Source organism: Anolis sagrei, chromosome 6 (assembly GCF_037176765.1).
Source record: "Anolis sagrei isolate rAnoSag1 chromosome 6, rAnoSag1.mat, whole genome shotgun sequence".
In the NCBI taxonomy this organism is placed as follows: domain Eukaryota; kingdom Metazoa; phylum Chordata; class Lepidosauria; order Squamata; family Dactyloidae; genus Anolis; species Anolis sagrei.
The window spans coordinates 13,561,405-13,578,987 of record NC_090026.1 but is presented as its reverse complement, the minus strand read 5'-3'; the positions used below and the strand labels follow the sequence as shown (position 1 = coordinate 13,578,987).

Genomic DNA, 17,583 nt, shown 5'->3' with positions numbered 1-17,583 from the left:
CTCGCTTAGCCTCCATTCCCTCAGGGAAGTGGGAAGACCAAACGACGGCCAGTGGGGGAAGAAAAGAGGAGGGAGCTTCCAAGGCAACCAATGAGAAATCTAAGAAATGAGAGTGACGTGTCTGGCGACCAATGAACAGTGTTTTTTTTCCCCCGCACTCGATGAATCAGAAAACGAGTTGCTGCTGACGCCATGTTGCCCCTGGTCATGTGATACAACGAGCGTCCGTTTCGTAGGGAAGGAAGCGTCAGTGGTCACGTGACGGGAGTAGGTGGGGAGGGGAGAGCGAGGGGAGGAGTGGTACGGAAGCCGAGAAGGGACGCGCTGGAGCGGAGCCGAGGCGGTTGCGGCCACACGAGCAGCGGCAGCGATGGCTGCGGACGGCGAGCGCTCCCCGCTGCTGCCGGCTGAGCCCGGGGATGGGAACGGCGGCGTCGGGGGCCTGGTGGGGCCTGCCGGGCTGCCCTCGGGCAACGCCTCCAACCCGCCGGGGAAGCCCAATCCCCCTCAGGGTGAGCCACGCCCCCTCATGAATATGCATGAGAGGCAGCTGCGGTGGGAGGGTGGGTCCGATAGGCCCACCCGAGGGAGAGCATCCTGAGGACTCACTGGCTTAGGGTACCAGGGGGCGGGGCTTGGGCTGAGGGGCGGGGCTACACACAATGTGGGCGGGGTATAGCCCCTGTGGGCGGGGCCATGCCCCAAGATGTAGTGCCTCTATCCCAGCTTGGGGAGAGGATGTAGCTTGATGGGTTGTAGGTTTTTTTCGGGCTATGTGGCCATGGTCTAGAGGCATTCTCTCCTGACATTTCGCCTGCATCTATGGCAGAGGTAGTGAGGTCTGTTGGAACTAGGTAAAAGGGTTTATATATCTGTGGAATGACCAGGGTGGGACAAAGAACTCTTGTCTGCTGGAGCTAAGTGTGAATGTTTCAACTGACCATCTTGATTAGCATATAATGGCCTGATAGTGGAAACAAACAAGTGCATCTAATCACCTCTCAACAAAAGTTTGCTCGAGGCACTGTCAGGCCATTGTATGCTAATCAAGATGGTCAGTTGAAACATTCACACCTAGCTCCAGCAGACAAGAGTTCTTTGCCCCACCCTGGTCATTCCACAGATATATAAACCCATTTTCCTGCTTCCAACAGACCTCACTACCTCTGAGGATGCTTGCCATAGATGCAGGCGAAACGTCAGGAGAGAATGCCTCTAGACCATGGCCATATAGCCCGAAAAAACCTACAACAACCCAGTGATTCCGGCCATTTATTTTATTTATTTATTTATTTACTTTGCTTGTATACCACAGTTTCTCAGCCCGTAGGCGACTCAACGCGGTTCACAACAAGAGCAAAAGTCAATGAAACAACATACAATATTTAAAACCATTAACAGCACAATATACAAAATCATGACACATCAATAACAACACATTAGCATCTCGTAACTAAAATCGTGATCCAATCCGTCATCCATAATTCCGTTTCCTATATTCATCGTTCATTGCACTATTTATCCGAACGCCTGTTCAAACAGCCAGGTTTTTAGTTTTCTTCGAAACACCATTAACGAAGGGGCTGATCTAATGTCCATGGGAAGGGCGTTCCACAGCCGAGGGGCCACCACAGAGAAGGCCCTGTTCCTCGTCCCCGCCAGCCGTGCTTGTGATGCAGGCGGGATCGAGAGCAGGGCCTCCCCAGAAGATCTTAGAGTCCTGGTGGGTTCATAGGCAGAGATACGTTCGGAAAGCCTTCGACAATACATTGTAGCTTGATGGTTAATTTGGCAAATTACTATTCTTCTCCAGTTACAGTTGCATTTAGGAAAGCATCTATACTAATAATATAATATTAATATTAATAATCATAAACTTTATAACCCGCCACCTTAAGCTGCTGAGAGGGGAAAAAGAAAGGGCCTGAGGTTGTTAGGAATGGTGGGAGTTGGAGTCCAAAACACCTGGAGGGCCCAAATTTGCCCATGCCTGGACTACACAGACTTGAGGATACCTCTGTGTAATGTCAGCTAAATTCATATGCATTTCATGACAGTACACTCCCAAATATGGACAGTTGGATTTGATGTGTTAATAATAATAATAATAATAATAATAATAATTTATTAATAATAATTAATATAAACTTTATTTATACCCCGCTACCATCTCCCCAGCCCCCCCCCCCCCGGTGGTGCAGTAGGTTAGAGCACTGAGCTGCTGAGCTTAGAATCATAGAATCAAAGAGTTGGAAGAGACCTCATGGGCCATCCAGTCCAACCCCCTGCCAAGAAGCAGGAAAATTGCATTCAAATCACCTCTGACAGATGGCCATACAGCCTCTGTTTAAAAGCTTCCAAAGAAGGAGCCTCCACCACACTCCAGGGCAGAGAGTTCCACTGCTGAACGGCTCTCACAGTCAGGAAGTTCTTCCTCATGTTCAGATAGAATCTCCTCTCTTGTAGTTTGAAGCCATTGTTCCGCATCCTAGTCTCCAAGGAAGCAGAAAACAAGCTTGCTCCCTCCTCCCTGTGGCTTCCTCTCACATATTTATACATGGCTATCATAGCCTGTTGACCAAAACATCACAGGTTCGATTCCAAGGAGCAGCGTGAGCTTCCGCTGTCAGCCCTAGCTTCTGCCAACCTAGCAGTTCGAAAACATGCAAATGTGAGTAGATCAATAGGTACCGCTCCGGCGGGTAGGGAACGGCGCTCCATGAGGTCATGCTGGCCACATGACCTTGGAGTTGTCTATGGACAACGCTGGCTCTTCTGCTTAGAAATGGAGATGAGCACCACACCCATACATTATAGATAAAATAAATATTATAACTATCTTTATTTATACCCCGCTTTATCCGAAGGGGATTTAAAGCGGCGTATCATAAAAGCACCATTCAATAATATACAAATATATGAACGTTAAAACAGCATTAAATATAAATAGTATTTTAAAATTCCGAGTTAAAAATCATTAACACACATTCAGAGTTCAAAACCACAGCTCCCTTGACTTGACCATAAGAACCTTCATCTTTAAACGCCTGCCTAAATAAAAAGGTTTTAGCCTGCCGCTGGAAGGATAGCTAGGAAGGGGCTGTTCTGACTTCCCTGGGAAGAAGGAAGCTCTAGAATCAAGGGACAGCCACTGAGAAGGATGGCCCTCTCTCTCGTCTCCATCAGTTGAGCTTGGGATGGAGGTAGGACAGATAGAAGGGCCTCTCCTGAAGATCTCAGGGCCCAGGCAGGTTCATACAAGGGGATTCGGTCAGCCAAATAGCCTGGACTTGTACCGTCTAGGGCTTTAGAGGTCTTAACCAGCATTTTGCATTGTGCCCAGAAACGGACTAGCAGCCAGTGGAGGTGCTGCAACAAGGGTGTTATCTGCTCCCATTTTATATATGTAGTTGTGATTTCTATAATTCCTCCCATCCATCATTAGCAGAAACCATGGTGCTCAGATGCCATGTTGGTGTTATGTGCCTCCCAGTCATTTCCAACTCATGGCAACCCTATCATGATGTTGTGGTCCAAAAAATTTAAGTTCCTTTAAAGTTCAGTTCTGGAAGAAATAGAGACCACCCTATGAAAACACCCAAACATCCATGCAAGAGGCAATAATATATTGATTAACATTAGTAAATTGCAATATTGTTTGGATTGAATAGGAAACTGTTTTTTAAAGGCTTCCTTGAAACTTTAGATCAGTGGTTCCCAACCTGTGGTCCGTGGACCACCAGTGGTCCGCAAGAACTAAGATATGGTCCACATCCTCACAGTTACTACACTGTTGCAGCAAGAGTAACTGGTCTCACAAAACCCACTTATAGTGCCAAAGTTTATTAAAAATGTTTTTCTGTGGGCCAGCAGATGGCAACTACTGGGTGGCATATGTTCTGTATCAGAAACCAGAGCTGATGTGGTCTATCCAATGCAGTTTTCTGAATCAGCACCCCAAATAACCAAACTAAATCTAAAGTTGACCATAAACCTATTCGTAACCCTTTTGGTACTAATGTTAGAGAGTGGTCCCTGGTCAAGTGGTTCCTGGTCAAAGAAAAGGTTGGAAACCACTGCTTTAGATATATACTGTAGAGGGAGTGGGCTGGGGTTAGTATGACTGACAATTATCTAGTCTGTATGGAAGCAAATCAGAGGACAAAAGGAGATTGTGGAAGCAACTGCATGGATTAAAATGCAGCGGTGCAAAGTATAAGAAAGATAAGGTGCAGAATTGGGGCAGGGTGTGAAAAATGTGTCAGGTTTAGGTGTATCTGTAGGTACTAACATTAACCCTGTCCTGAATTTGTGTTGCTTTCCCTGCCACCACCAGTTTAAAGGGTTATTTTTTCAAAATACTGCATCCTATGCACTTAATAGGTTCAGCACTCTGGACAGCTCCATTAAACTGTGGAATAAGTCAGTGGATTGGTTGTATGACTGATCATGAAGGTGTGGTTGCTCTCAGCCAATGCTCCTTTTCCTGACTTATCTCCCTTATCTCTTGCAAAGGATTTCCTTCCTTTGGTGGTATCAATGACGGAGGCCAAGCAGCCGTTCTGCCCGGAGAGGACCCTCCACCCTATTCCCCAATGGCTTCTCCGGAGAGCGGCAGCGCTCCCATGATCACCTGCCGGGTCTGCCAGAGCCCCATCAACGTGGAGGGCAAAATGCATCAGCATGTGGTGAAATGTAGCGTCTGCAATGAGGCCACGGTGAGTAGCCTTGGAGGAGCAGGGTGTGGGCAAATTATGGGCGATGAGATTGGAAGGCTTTGCAAAAACTTGATATATAGTAGGAATATTGAGGATGAATAGTGTGCCAGGAAATGTGAGGTTTAAGCCACTTCTCTTCTCATCTCTGAAAGATGAATACCCAGAGGTATGCTTCTATCTGCTATGTTCAATATAATTTCCCCAAATAGCAAAATTGTGACACAGATTGCTAGATTACATACAATCTCACAGAGGAAATGGTGGCTTGTGTTCTTAAATTTCATCTAAAGTAGTTTTTTTATGTAGATGGAACAACACTGGTGAGACCAGAAATTGGATGCAAACCTGTGGAGAGGATGTAGCTTGATGGTCAATTTGTCAAATTACTATGCATTTCCAGTTACAGTTGCTTTTAGGAAAGCATCTAAAGTTCTAGAATCCATGTAAACAAGGGCTAGGGATATCATCAGTTTCAATCTCATGGTCAACAGGGATGATGAGTGTTATAATTCCACAATATCTAGTGGGTAACAAAGCCATCACCAGCATCCCACAGCAGATATTGAGCTAGATGGAGTCTTTAAGGCAGTGGTTCTCAACCTGGGGTCTCCAGATGTTTTTGGCCTACAACTCCCAGAAATCCCAGCCAGTTTACCAGCTGTTAGGATTTCTGGGAGTTGAAGGCCAAAAACATCTATGGATCCCAGGTTGAGAACCACTGCTTTAAGGTTTTACAGTATAAAGCAGCTTCTAGAAGAGCGCTTAAGAGTCATTTGTTTATCCTTTTCTCCTAAAAGGATTGTATAGCATTGTTGCTATTGTGTGGTTTTTAATATGTTTTTATATTACATATTTTTGTTGTGATGGAGATTGGCTTTGAATTTATTGTTACAGTTTTATGGTTCTGAAAAGGTATTAATTTTATATTGTATTCATATATCTTGGTAGGTCACTTATCCTTTGAAGGGGCTTTGCCTAAAACACAGATTGCATTAACAGTGAATGTACATTTCATTTATTTGCTCGGCTTATGAGAAGAAGCAACCTTGCTTCCTTCTGGGAGATAAAAAAGTAATGTTTATTTTCTTCTCTCCCTCAAGAGAATTTGGGTCATATAGTGAAACTGATTGGCAGGAGATTCAGATAAGAACAAAAGGAAATACTCCACATTGCACATAGTTTAATGGGAGTTGTTTACTTACTAGTTGGGTTTAAAATGAAATTAGCCAAGTCCTTGGAGGATAAAGAGTTGTGATGGCTTTATGGGACCTTTGGGTTCAGAAGCAGTATGACTCTTATCTTGAGTTTCTGAGGGGAAAAAGTGAGGCAGCTTCTCTCATGTTTGTGACCTTCCAAAAGGCATCTGATGGGCAGTTCTGAGCTAGAGACTGGATGGACCACTTTCCAGATCCAGTGGGGTTTTAACATGCTTCCAATTCAATGGGAATTCTGAATGCCTTCTAGAAACCTTATAAGTAGGGAACAAGTTTGGCTTACCACTCCTATTTAGCATGAGCGATGGTCAGGGCGTGTGAAAGAGGAAGTCTAAAACATCTTGTGGGCCAAAGGTTCTCATCCTTCTATTGAGTTTGTTGTTATTATGCCTCATTTGCAAGATAGAAGTATTTTGGGGACAGTTTACATCTCTGACCTCACTTGCCCCCTTTATCCCTTATATGTATATATTACATTGGAAGGTTCACATTCCTTACTGGTCACAATCTCTGTGAGCCATCATACTGCTTTGTCATAACAGAAACAATTGTAATACAGCCTCTCAACCTGGGGCCCTCTGGTTATTTTGGACTCATCTTCCCATCAGCTTCTACTTCCATGGTCAGGGGTGATAGAGTTGCACTTAGAAATATCCAGATAGCTTTATACTAGAGACTCTGTGCTGCTGAGATAACTTACATGAATCAGTTTGAACAAACTGAAAGAGATCAGTGGGAGCAATTGGATTCTATTAAGTGAAGAATCATTGAATGTGTCCTCCCTTGTGTTTCCTCTTGCTTGCTCATCTTTTTTGCAAGGCTTCCCGACCTTAAAGTCTTTATTTTCCTTAAGAGAAAATTAGAGAAAACACGAACTCTTAAAATAATTATAAATCTCAAAGTGATGATTACCAACCCGCAGCAGTTTTAGTTCCTTGGTAAGATGACTCCACAGAACTGGTGTGGCGTGTTGCTACCTGGACACGCTCCAGTGTCTGAAATGAAATCTTTTAGGGTGGATTCTGGATGCTTTTTCCTTCTCTTTCTGGATCAGGCACCTGAAATGAAGTAAATCCCACCCCCAATGCCTGGATAACCCTGTCTGGCGCTTCTCACACTGAAAGTGAGGCACCCCTTATTGATGTTAAAAAATAAAGCTGTAGTTAAGAAGGATAGATGATTGAACTTTGGACTTGGAATTATACCTTGGGTTTGCTATGAAGTCAACATGTTGTGTTGATGGGTCTCCTCCCACTCTGTCTTGCTCCATGTTGACATTAGCAAAATAAATCTATCTCACAGGGCTGTAACAAGGCTGATGGAAACTTCAGCCGCTTCTTACTCATTCCGCATGTTTTATTTCTTGTGTTTCCTTTCTTCTGAACTGTGGCAGCTTTGATGAATGTCCTTTAAGCAGATATTGCAGCCCTTGTGTATAATGCTTTGCATACTGATGGTGCTAAAACAAGACCTTGTTCTCACTAATATCAATGGTGCTGATGCCCTGATTTCTGGAATGTACCATTAAGCTTTTGTTTTGTGGATTGACAGCAGCTTTTTGGGTCTTGATCATGGAGTAGTTTTTTCTCCACCAGCTGCTATTTTGAAATAGCAAGATTAAGGATTTTACCATAAAGTATGTGCTCTGCCAGTGAGCTGCTGCCATTCTCCAGATGTGGGGTTTGGATCTGGGACCTCTTGGGAAGCTTGCCTCTAAACTTGCCTCTGAAAAGACTTTTTGGACTTCTGTTCCCATAATTGCTGTGGCCATTCTGGGTGGAAAAGGTGCGAGTCATAATCTTAAAACACCTTTTCCATTCTGCAGGGTCAGTTCTCAGGGATTATTGGAGCAGTAGTCCACTTTGGGATGTGTTGCTTATCAGAGACCCAGCTAAAAGTCAGAGGGGGTTATTTGTATGTGTGCCTGACCTGCAGTTTAAACTGGTACAATGGAATAAAGAAATGCTGTATACATCCTAAACATAAAACTCAGCTTAACTGTGAATGCTGGATTTCTGTGTGCTCTATTCTCTGTAACTGTCCGCTGTTCAGAGTATTTTATGCATTACAAGCTGGATGAGTGGTCCTTCCAAGCATTGTTCTCTTTAAAGTCTGTGAAGGTGGTCTTTGGGTATTATTTGCCATTATATTTGTGTTGCATAGTGGAGAGTGGTGAGGATTTGGGGTCAAATTGGTGATTTCTGTCAAGACTATCTGTTAAGACTGCCATTCTTCTCCCAAACACTTCTTGTGTTTTCCTTGATAACACTGGCATTGTGATTCTCATCTGAAATCCTTTTAAGAGACAGGATTAAAACATTCAGCAGGAGGATATAAAATCAACAAAAAATACCATCCTTCTTTGGCCTTTCCAACTTCCTGACTCATCAGTTCATGGATCTGAACTACCATTGCCAAAGGTTTTACAGAAACCACATGCAGGACTTCTAGGTCTCATGTGAGACCTTCCCTTACTATCTCAGGGCCCTTCCACACAGTCCTATATCCCAGAATATCAAGTATGGACTTAGATAACCCAGTTCAAAGCAGATATTGTGGGATTTTCTGCCTTGATATTCTGGGATATAGGGCTGTGTGGAAGGGCCCTCTCTCTTCTGAGCCCATTTATGACCTTTCCTATCCACCACTCCCACTAAAACCTCTTTGCACTGTGGCTTGCTTTTGCTGCGTAGAAGCGATGGAGCTCCTGCAGATTTTGTGCTTGATCTCACACTCGACTCAGTCCTGTTTAAGATTTGAATTTAATCCTGAGCAACAGAAATATCTGTGATCTTCCATGGCCTCACAGCTGCCCAAAGAACCATTTCAGTTTCCACACAGTTCTTCAACCTGTTCTCCCTTTTATTTCATTTTTCCATCTTGATGCTGCCTCTTAAACCAAGATATGTACCCTGGCCTTATCACTTTTGACCTTTGGATTCTGTTTCTTTCTTTCTGTCTGTCTGCTCCAGCCAATAAAAAATGCACCACCTGGTAAAAAGTACGTGAGGTGCCCCTGCAACTGCCTCTTAATCTGCAAAGTGACGTCGCAGCGCATTGCTTGTCCTCGGACCTACTGGTAAGGGAAGCCTCTGGCTTTGACGTGTTTCAATTCTGCACCGGCTGACTCTGCTGTGTTTATTCACAGCCTAAATGAAAACATTTAACTATAATTAGCCTGGCGTGTTTATGGCTGTAAAGCTCAGGTGTGTTCCAGTAAGGGTGTGGCGGTTAGCAACGCTAGAAGGTGATTAGCCATCGAGCATGGAATCCAGTGTGAATTTCAAGCTTATTTTTTTCTTTCCAGTTCACACTGGCTATTGAAAGACACAAAGTGTATTTAAAAATATACATAAATATTGAATATCTATTATCTGGAACCCAGTCTGAATTCCAAGGCTTTTTTATTTTCAAAAGAAAGAGCAAAGTCCTATAGTTCACACTGGCTGCTGAAATATATATAATGCATTTAAATATAAAGGTACAGGTTGAGCATCCCTTATTAGATATGCTTGGAACTACCTAGTAATCTTTTGGACTTCAGAATTCATTAGAGATTGTTCAGTGCATGTAGGAATTGTAAAAACCCTATAAAACCCCAAATGGAGAGAGAAGAGATTATTATTCAGGAAAAATCAGGGAGCAATGGTGCAGGAATGGTGTGAGATTGGGATTTTTGTCACTAAAAGCAGTAGGCTATTTCAGTGGGGTGTGCTACCATGGTGGAACAGTCAGCCCAAAAGGGGTAATTGCTTTTTATCTGAGCAATAAAAGCTAATTGTTACAAAACTCCGAATGGCCTGAGGGAGAACAAAGGAGTAATAATAGATCTGGACTGGGATGTGGCTGATGTGCTCTTTTCCGGGCTGTGAGGCTCTGAATAGCAGGGAAAAGCTCACAAGGAGGGTGGGCTGATCTCTTTTGTCTTGTCTTCCCAGCAAAAGAGTCATCAACCTGGGCCCAGTGCATCCTGGTCCTCTGAGTCCTGAGCCCCAACCAGTGGGCGTGCGAGTCAACTGTGGCCACTGCAAAAACAATTTCTTGGTGAGTGGAATTTGGAAATGGGCTGGATAGGGAGACATGGGACCTTTCGTTCATTGCTTTAACGCTTGCTGGTGTTTGGAGAAGAGCTGCTTACAGTGGTGAGCCTCAGCAGAGAGGGGCAAAATGTAGCCCTGGGGCTGTTTTCTGAGTTTTTATAGCTCTCCACACACCCCAGGCCTTGCTTTTTCAGTCTCCAGGACAATTGGCTTTTCAAGTTGCTGGATCCTTGAACATTGGGCCCTTCCACAAAGCCCTATATCTCAGAATATCAGGGCAGAAAATCCCATGTTATCTGAGTGTGGACTCTGATAACCCAGCTCAAAGCAGGTATTGTGGGATTTTCTGCCTTGATATTCTGGGATATAGAGCTGTGTGGAAGGGTCCACTGTTTAACATTAGTACAATTGTACCACCACATTTGTAGTTTTGACTTTTGTGGATTTAATTATTCACAGATTTGATTAGAAATGCTATCTCTAGGAATCTCTAGGTCTTCTGAGGGAAACTGAGGTCAGTTTTCTCCAGTCATGCAGAAGGACTTAAGAGATTTCTACAGAAAACTCCTCTCTAGGAATCTCTAGGTCCTCCAGTGCAACTCCATTGTCTGCTTCCAGCAGAAGTCAGTCATAAAGTCATTTTGAAAGACCTAGAAATTCCTAGGGAGGTATTTTCTCAGGTAAACAATGGCAGATTCTTTATATGCTTTTTCATTTTTACAGACTTGCACCCCTAATCCCAGCAAATGTGAAGAGCTGACTGTATTTATTTATTTATTTATTTAGCATATTTGTATCCCGTCCTGAGGGGGACTCAGGGCAGCTTCACAACAGGCATTCATTCAATGCCAACAACAGTATTAAATGATAAAAGCAATTAAAACAATTAGTTAATGCTTTAAAATTACTAAAACATTGATTGAATCATGCAGGCTTTAAATCATAGTCCAGGTCAGTCCATTGTCATTCATGCAAATTAGGTCTCATTCTAAATAGCTGCCTCTACTGTTCGAATGCTTAATCCCATAACCAGGTTTTGAGTTTCATTCTAACAGACAAGACGGAGGGGGCCAATCTAATGTCAATAGATAGAGTGTTCCACAGTACCAATTGTTCAAAAATGGAAGACTTCTCACCCTATTTTGGTTTGCAATTCATGGAGGGTTCAAGGGAAAGAAAAGTTGCCCCTTAAAGTATGTGTTCTGAAGTCACCTCCAGATTCCAAATGTGATCTGGCCAGAATGTGAGCTTTGTATCAGAAAAGATACACAATCAGTGGCTTTATCTCTTAAGACTCACTCTGACCTCTCACTCATAAACCTTGCAGTGTTTTTATGAACCTGAAGTAGGTGGGGAGGCTACAAACTTTAGTCCAACTTCCTTGAAAAGGGCATGATTGAAGTCCAATTACCAGATGCATTGGCCAGCAAGCTGCAGTCAAAGAGTACGATAGTATTTATAGAATTCTTGAAATGGTTGCAAGCTGTGATTATGACCCCTCCGCCTCTCTGTTTTGGCACATTGGGGAACTTTAGTGATTAGTTGGCAAATAGATATCAGATGAACACCTGATATACTCCTGCCTTGATAGATAGACACGTTGGGGGTTCAGACACAGGACACTTCCTCCAGGTTGGACTAACCATCCTTTACCTTTCTCTCTCTTGTTCCTCTTCTTCCCTCTAGTGGACAGAATTCACAGACCGCACCTTAGCCCAATGTCCCCACTGCCGGAAAGTGTGAGTTCAATTGCTTTTGCTTAACCAGTAAGGTATAAGAGGAGAGATTTTCCCACTAGCAGCACTGATGTGTTGAAAGAAAAGCTGTTCTTGGACACTCAGTTCTACTGGCTAGATGTTGGGTTTGGGAAGGTGGAAATTGTAGAGATTTTGCTTCTCTAAGAAGAAAAGTACCAGCCCAAAAGGATGCTTGAAATTGAGAGGAGTGTTTCTGTGAAACAGAAGTCTGATCCTTGGCTTGGGCTGGTCAGTGCAGTAACCTCCTGCTGTGTGTTTCCTTGAGAGTTTACACCTGGGACTTAAAAACCAGGAAAACTAATTAGGTTTGCCCTCCTTCCTTCCACCAGCTCCTCCATCGGGCGCCGTTACCCCCGGAAAAGATGTTTTTGCTGCTTCCTGCTGGGTTTGTTAATGGCTGTCACAGCAACAGGACTTGCGGTAAGTTGGGGCAAGAGGATGCAATCCTTGCGCAGCCCTTCTTGACATTTGCAATAGGAATCTGAAGTGGATTGCAACACGTTAACTTCCATCATGAAATGTCTGGAACTAGGACAGGTGTTCTAGATTTTTTGTGCTTCAAATCCAAGAGTCCAGTAGTGAAAAATATTGGGAGTTGCAGTCCAAAAAGATTTGGAAAGTCATCTGATTCCAACATGAGGCAGAGGCTTGTTAAAACCCAGATAAACATGGCTCTGCATTGGGGTTAAGCATGTGTACCCTACCAAATATTGCAACTCCCTTCAACTCTTTGCCAATATAGCTTACGGGAAGGGGGGATAATGGAAGCTGCAGTCCAGCAACATCTGTAGGGCATTCAGAGCTTTCTTGTTTTTAATTGGTTACATGATTATCAAAATCTCTCAGTAGGAATCTTTTGGAAAGTTCCAAAGACAATAAATAGTCAAATGACCAGAGCAGGAGGATCCCTCCAGTGCCCCCAAATTGGAAGAGGATGTAGCAGGCATGGGCAAACTTCAGCCCTCCAGGTGTTTTGGACTTCAACTCCCACAATTCCTAACAGCCTACTGGCTGTTAGGAATTGTGGGAGTTGAAGTCCAAAACAACTGGAGGGCTGAAGTTTGCCCATGCCTGCTATATAGACAAGACTTATACTTTCTCCTTGTACTGTAGTCATTCTGGCCATTCTGCCTTGTTTTTTTTTAATTTAGAAGAGGAAAGGAATGCAGACACACAGTGCAGTCACCAACCAAGTAATTTAAATGCTTTTAAAGTGGTATTGTAAAACAGAAATAGAACTGTAGGCTGCTAATTTTTTGAGGTATGCGAGTCAGGTGTGTTTTGAGGGCACACTGACTGTAACTCTGGTTTATGGTGATGGTTATAGCATATGTGCAAAGAGGTATTATTGGGGATAATGGATCATGACCTTTTAGGATCACTGACCATTGGAGTATATAGATCATGAACTGTTAGGATCACAACTTAATTGGGGTAACAAAGTTTATTTGGTAATAAATGGTCGCTGGGCATGTAGATATTTTGTTTTTGTTTGATGCTTTCAACAGACAATGGTGAAGGCAGACTTCTTTTAAAGATAACAAATTTGTTTTCTGATAACTTCATGTATTTAAAGATACAGGCACATTTCTTGTCAAGGGTTAAAAACTTCAGTAACGTTTCAGAGAGGATGTATTTTGAACTTATAATATTTAACAGTTCCTTCATAAATTATGTTGCTTTATACATCTCCCTTTAATAAGAGGTTACTTTTAAACAAAACACAAGCCTCAACAATGTCTAACTTCCTAACATGAGCTTCTGTGCTCTGACAGACTTCTATACTCAAGCTCATTCAAGGCACAACACACTTCTCTCACAGTCAGTCCTCAACGGATATTCCCTAACTGTTGTCCTGTTTAAACCTGAACATTTTAATGCAGGCATCCTCAAACTATGGCCCTCCAGCTGTTTGGGCCTTCAACTCCCAGAATTCCTGATAATTGAACAGACTCATTAGGGCTTCTGAGAGTTGGAGGCCCAAACATCTGGAGGATCGCAGTTTGAGGATGCCTGTTCTAAACTGTCACTGAGTCAGTCACATGACCTGCAGTCCCTCCCACTGCTTTAGGTATATAGAGATAAGGAAACTGCAAATCAAATAAGACATATACTTCAGGTTATAAAACGACAACATTGTAAAATAGACAAACATTATATAAGAAAAGGCTTGAGAAGGTTGATTCTTCTAACACAGTGGTTCTCAACCTGTGGGTTCCCAGGTGTTTTGGCCTACAACTCCCAGAAATCCCAGCCAGTTTACCAGCTGTTAGGATTTCTGGGAACTGAAGGCCCAAAACAACAGGTATGTGCATGTATCTCCTCCCAAGATCAGTTATCAATAAGTTTGAAAGAACAGCTGTAACTCTTCCTGGCAGCAAAAAAGATTCTCAGTCTCCTTACTAGGGACAAAAGTAAGCCTGGAAATAATTTCTCCTTTGCTTGACTCCCCTTTTTTCGCCTCTCCCTCCATTTCTAGTTCGGCACGTGGAAGCAAGCCCAGAAGTACAGTGGGATCTATGCCTCCTGGGCTCTGGTGATCCTCCTAGCTTTGGTGTGCCTGGGCCGAGCGATGTACTGGGCCTGCATGCGGGTCAGCCACCCCGTCCAGAACTTCTCCTGAGCGTCTGGGAGCTGCTTTCCATTCCCAGCTGCTGCTGCTGCTGTTGCTGCTGCTCCTCCCAGCATATCATCTGCCAGCCCCACTTGCCCCCTTTCTCTTCTACTTCTTCTCTCCATTGTGGGGCTGGCATCTTCCGTGCTCCTCCTCCCTGCTGTGCCAGCACCCCATTTGGTCATCACAGCTGCTGCTGCAACCTTCACCAGGGAACCATTGGACCCGAAGAAGACTGCAAAATTGGGGGCAGCCAGCAATTTCCCCTGAACCCCCCTAGGCAACAGAACGCTGCCTGCAGCAATTTCAAGAGGGGTCAACTATGGCTGGATTTTTTGTGGGGGAAATGAAGAAACCGGGGATTTGTTGCTGAGCACCTGCTTCGGATGTTGGAATTGCAAGGGGCTGTGCCAGGACAGAGAGCTAGGTGGGTTGTTAGGATATTTTGGTCAAAATGGCCCAATCCCAAGTGGAAACCATGGAAACCCCAGCAGTAAAGAGCTCCTCAACCACTTGAATTACACTACAGAGATTCAGCAAAGGAGCACATTGTAGAGTCAGCAAGCTGCCCTTTCCTGTTGCTGAAATTGTGGCAAAAATGGGTCATGGTGTCGCTGCTGCGAAGACTCATCCCTTGCCCTCTGCTCATGCGCTTTTGACATTTGCCGTCCTATAAAGGATGGCTAATATCCTGAGAGCCAAGGCACCTTGCACAGCAAATTGTGAGTTGGAGCCTGAGATGTGGGTGACAAATGGTTCTCCGCTGCTGGTTTTCCTCACCTTGTGAAAGAACTTCAATTACTTTGACGGCCAGTATTGGACGCCCTAGTTTTGGGTGCTCTGGATCCTTCCTTTCCCAAATCTCCTGTCAATCGGTACCACCAAAAGCCAATCCTTGAACCCGTTGTTCTGTAACCAGTCCCAACATCCAAAGGCCTCATGCCAAAAGAACCTTGGGAATTTCACTGGAACTTAACCTTGGGACATTTGAGTTTTTCCTTTACTTCCATCAACCTCTCCCCCTTTTAACCCTCCCTCCCTCTTTGCACATTCCTTGGTGGAGGACATTTTTTTCTTAACTTCTAAGAACCAAAACCAAGTGGGAAGGAGGGACCACCATCTTCTCCATCATCATGCCACTGATTGTTGCCTCCTTTCAAAAGAGAGACCATTCCCACCATTGCACTGAGACCATCGAACTGAACCCATGTGGTGGGATCGAATTCTTTTCTTTCCTTGCGCATCAGCTGGCTGTGGGCATTCTGTCTGATTTGATACAGGACACTATGCTTTGTGCGCTTTCCTACCAGCAATTCCATTGTGGGCTTTGCTCTTCTGCTTAATTTCCTACCTTCATTTCTGTCTTTGAGCTGGAAAAGTCTTTCCCCCCTTCTCTCATCACCCTTCCTTCGCCTTTTCATCCCTGTTCTCATGATGCCTCCGGGGTTTGAATTGGCCCTCAGAGACATTTACTTGAAGGTGACTAGTATCAACAGAAATGGGGAAGGAAAGAGACCCCCATCAGAGCCACTAAGAAACATTCGTGTTAGGGAAGTGTTCCAGTCCAGTTTGTGTGCCTGTCCGCCTTGGTGTTTCTGTTAAGCCTGTTTCTAATGACATTCTCACATATCCTCCTGGCTTTTGAGCTTGCCGCCCCAATCTCTTTGCTGTTGCAGCGTGTATATACAAATGATTAATGTGTACATAGAGCTATTTAAAGATCACTCCTCCATGGTGGCTGCCTGCTTGCGTCTTTCCTTCTGCCTGTGTGCCTGCGTTTTCTCCTTCCCTCTCTTTCTTTCTTTCTTTCTTTCTTTCTTTGTCTCTCTCACACTCTTTCTTCTTCTGACGATGAAATTTATCTGCCACCTCTTCTCTCCACAGCCAAAGGAGGAATGAACAAAATGATTGGATGGTTGTAAATAAAAATAGAGATTCCATAGACTGATGGGAGTATTTCTGACTAGGGGAGGGTTGATGGTCTCTTTAGCTTTGCTTTCCCTGTGACACTTGCTATGTTTGGAAGAGAAGAGCTAGAAAAATGTCACCGTCTTCCAGGCCTCCTTTAGTAGCTTAAAAGAGAATGGGCTGTTGTGCGTTTCCCAGGCTGTATGGCCATGTTCCAGAAGCATTCTCTCCTGACATTTCACCCACATCTATGGCAGGCATCCTAAAGGTAGAGCCCCTGGTGGTGCAGTGGGTTAAACCCCTGTTCCGGCAGGACTGAAGACCGACAGGTTACAGGATCGAATCCAGGGAGAGGCGGATGAGCTCCCTCTATCAGCTCCAGCTCCTCATGCGGGGACATGAGAAAAGCCTCCCACAAGGATGATAAAAACATCAAATTATCCTGGCGTCCCCTGGGCAACATCCTTGCAGACAGCCAATTCTCTCATACCAGAAACGATTTGCAGTTTCTCAAGTTGCTCCTGACACGACAAAAAAAATCCTAAAGGTATCTCACAACTTCTTGAGGATACCTGCCATAGATGTGGGCGAAATGAAAGGAGAGAATGCTTCTAGAACTTGGCCATACAGCTCGGAAAACTCACAGCAACCCAGTTTTGGAGAACAAGCCCTATGAGGAGCGGCTTAAAGAGCTGGTCGTGTTTAGCCTGCAGCAGAGAAGGCTGAGAGGAGACATGATGATCATGTATAAATATGTGAGAGGAAATTATAGGGAGGATGGAGCAAGCTTGTTTTTTACTGCCCTGGAGACTAGGACGCGGAACAATGGCTTCAAACTACAGGAAAGGAGATTCCAACTGAACATTAAAAAGAACTTCCTGAGTTTGAGAGCTGTTCAGCAGTGGAACTCTCTGCTCCAGAGTGTGATGGAGGCTCCTTCTTTAGAGGCTTTTAAGTGGAAGCTGGGTGGCCATCTGTCGGGGGTGCTTTGAATGTCATTTTTCTTCTTGGCAGGGGTTGGACTGGATGGCCCCCAAGGTCTTTTCCAACTCTTGATTCTGGCCATAAAAGCCTTCAACAGTACATTAAAACAGAATATTTTTGGCCCAATTACCTTGTCTTTAAAATGCTGGAGGAACCACATTGGATCAGACCAAAGACCTATGCTGTTGATAGTGGCCAATCAGCTGACCACAGGAAGCCCAGAGTAGGACATAAGTAAACCTATGTCCTCCCATCTTTTACAATTTCAGATTATTGGGTTGTCTGGGTAGGTACTGTTTGGCAGCAGCTCTCCCAAGTTTTCCTGGGATTCTTACAAGAGGGCTTGGG

The 17,583-nt window shown here is 44.2% G+C and overlaps 1 protein-coding gene across 1 annotated transcript; it reads left to right on the top strand.

Moving 5' to 3' along the window:
* The first annotated feature begins 239 nt into the window (after positions 1-239).
* PIP4P1 (phosphatidylinositol-4,5-bisphosphate 4-phosphatase 1) lies at positions 240-16,287 on the top strand. Its single transcript, XM_060780138.2, has 7 exons — positions 240-512; positions 4,516-4,718; positions 8,905-9,011; positions 9,871-9,976; positions 11,659-11,711; positions 12,059-12,149; positions 14,209-16,287. The coding sequence occupies exons 1-7, from the start codon at positions 371-373 to the stop codon at positions 14,350-14,352; spliced, it is 846 nt and encodes a 281-aa protein (XP_060636121.2). The 5' UTR covers positions 240-370; the 3' UTR covers positions 14,353-16,287.
* The last annotated feature ends 1,296 nt before the right edge of the window (positions 16,288-17,583 follow it).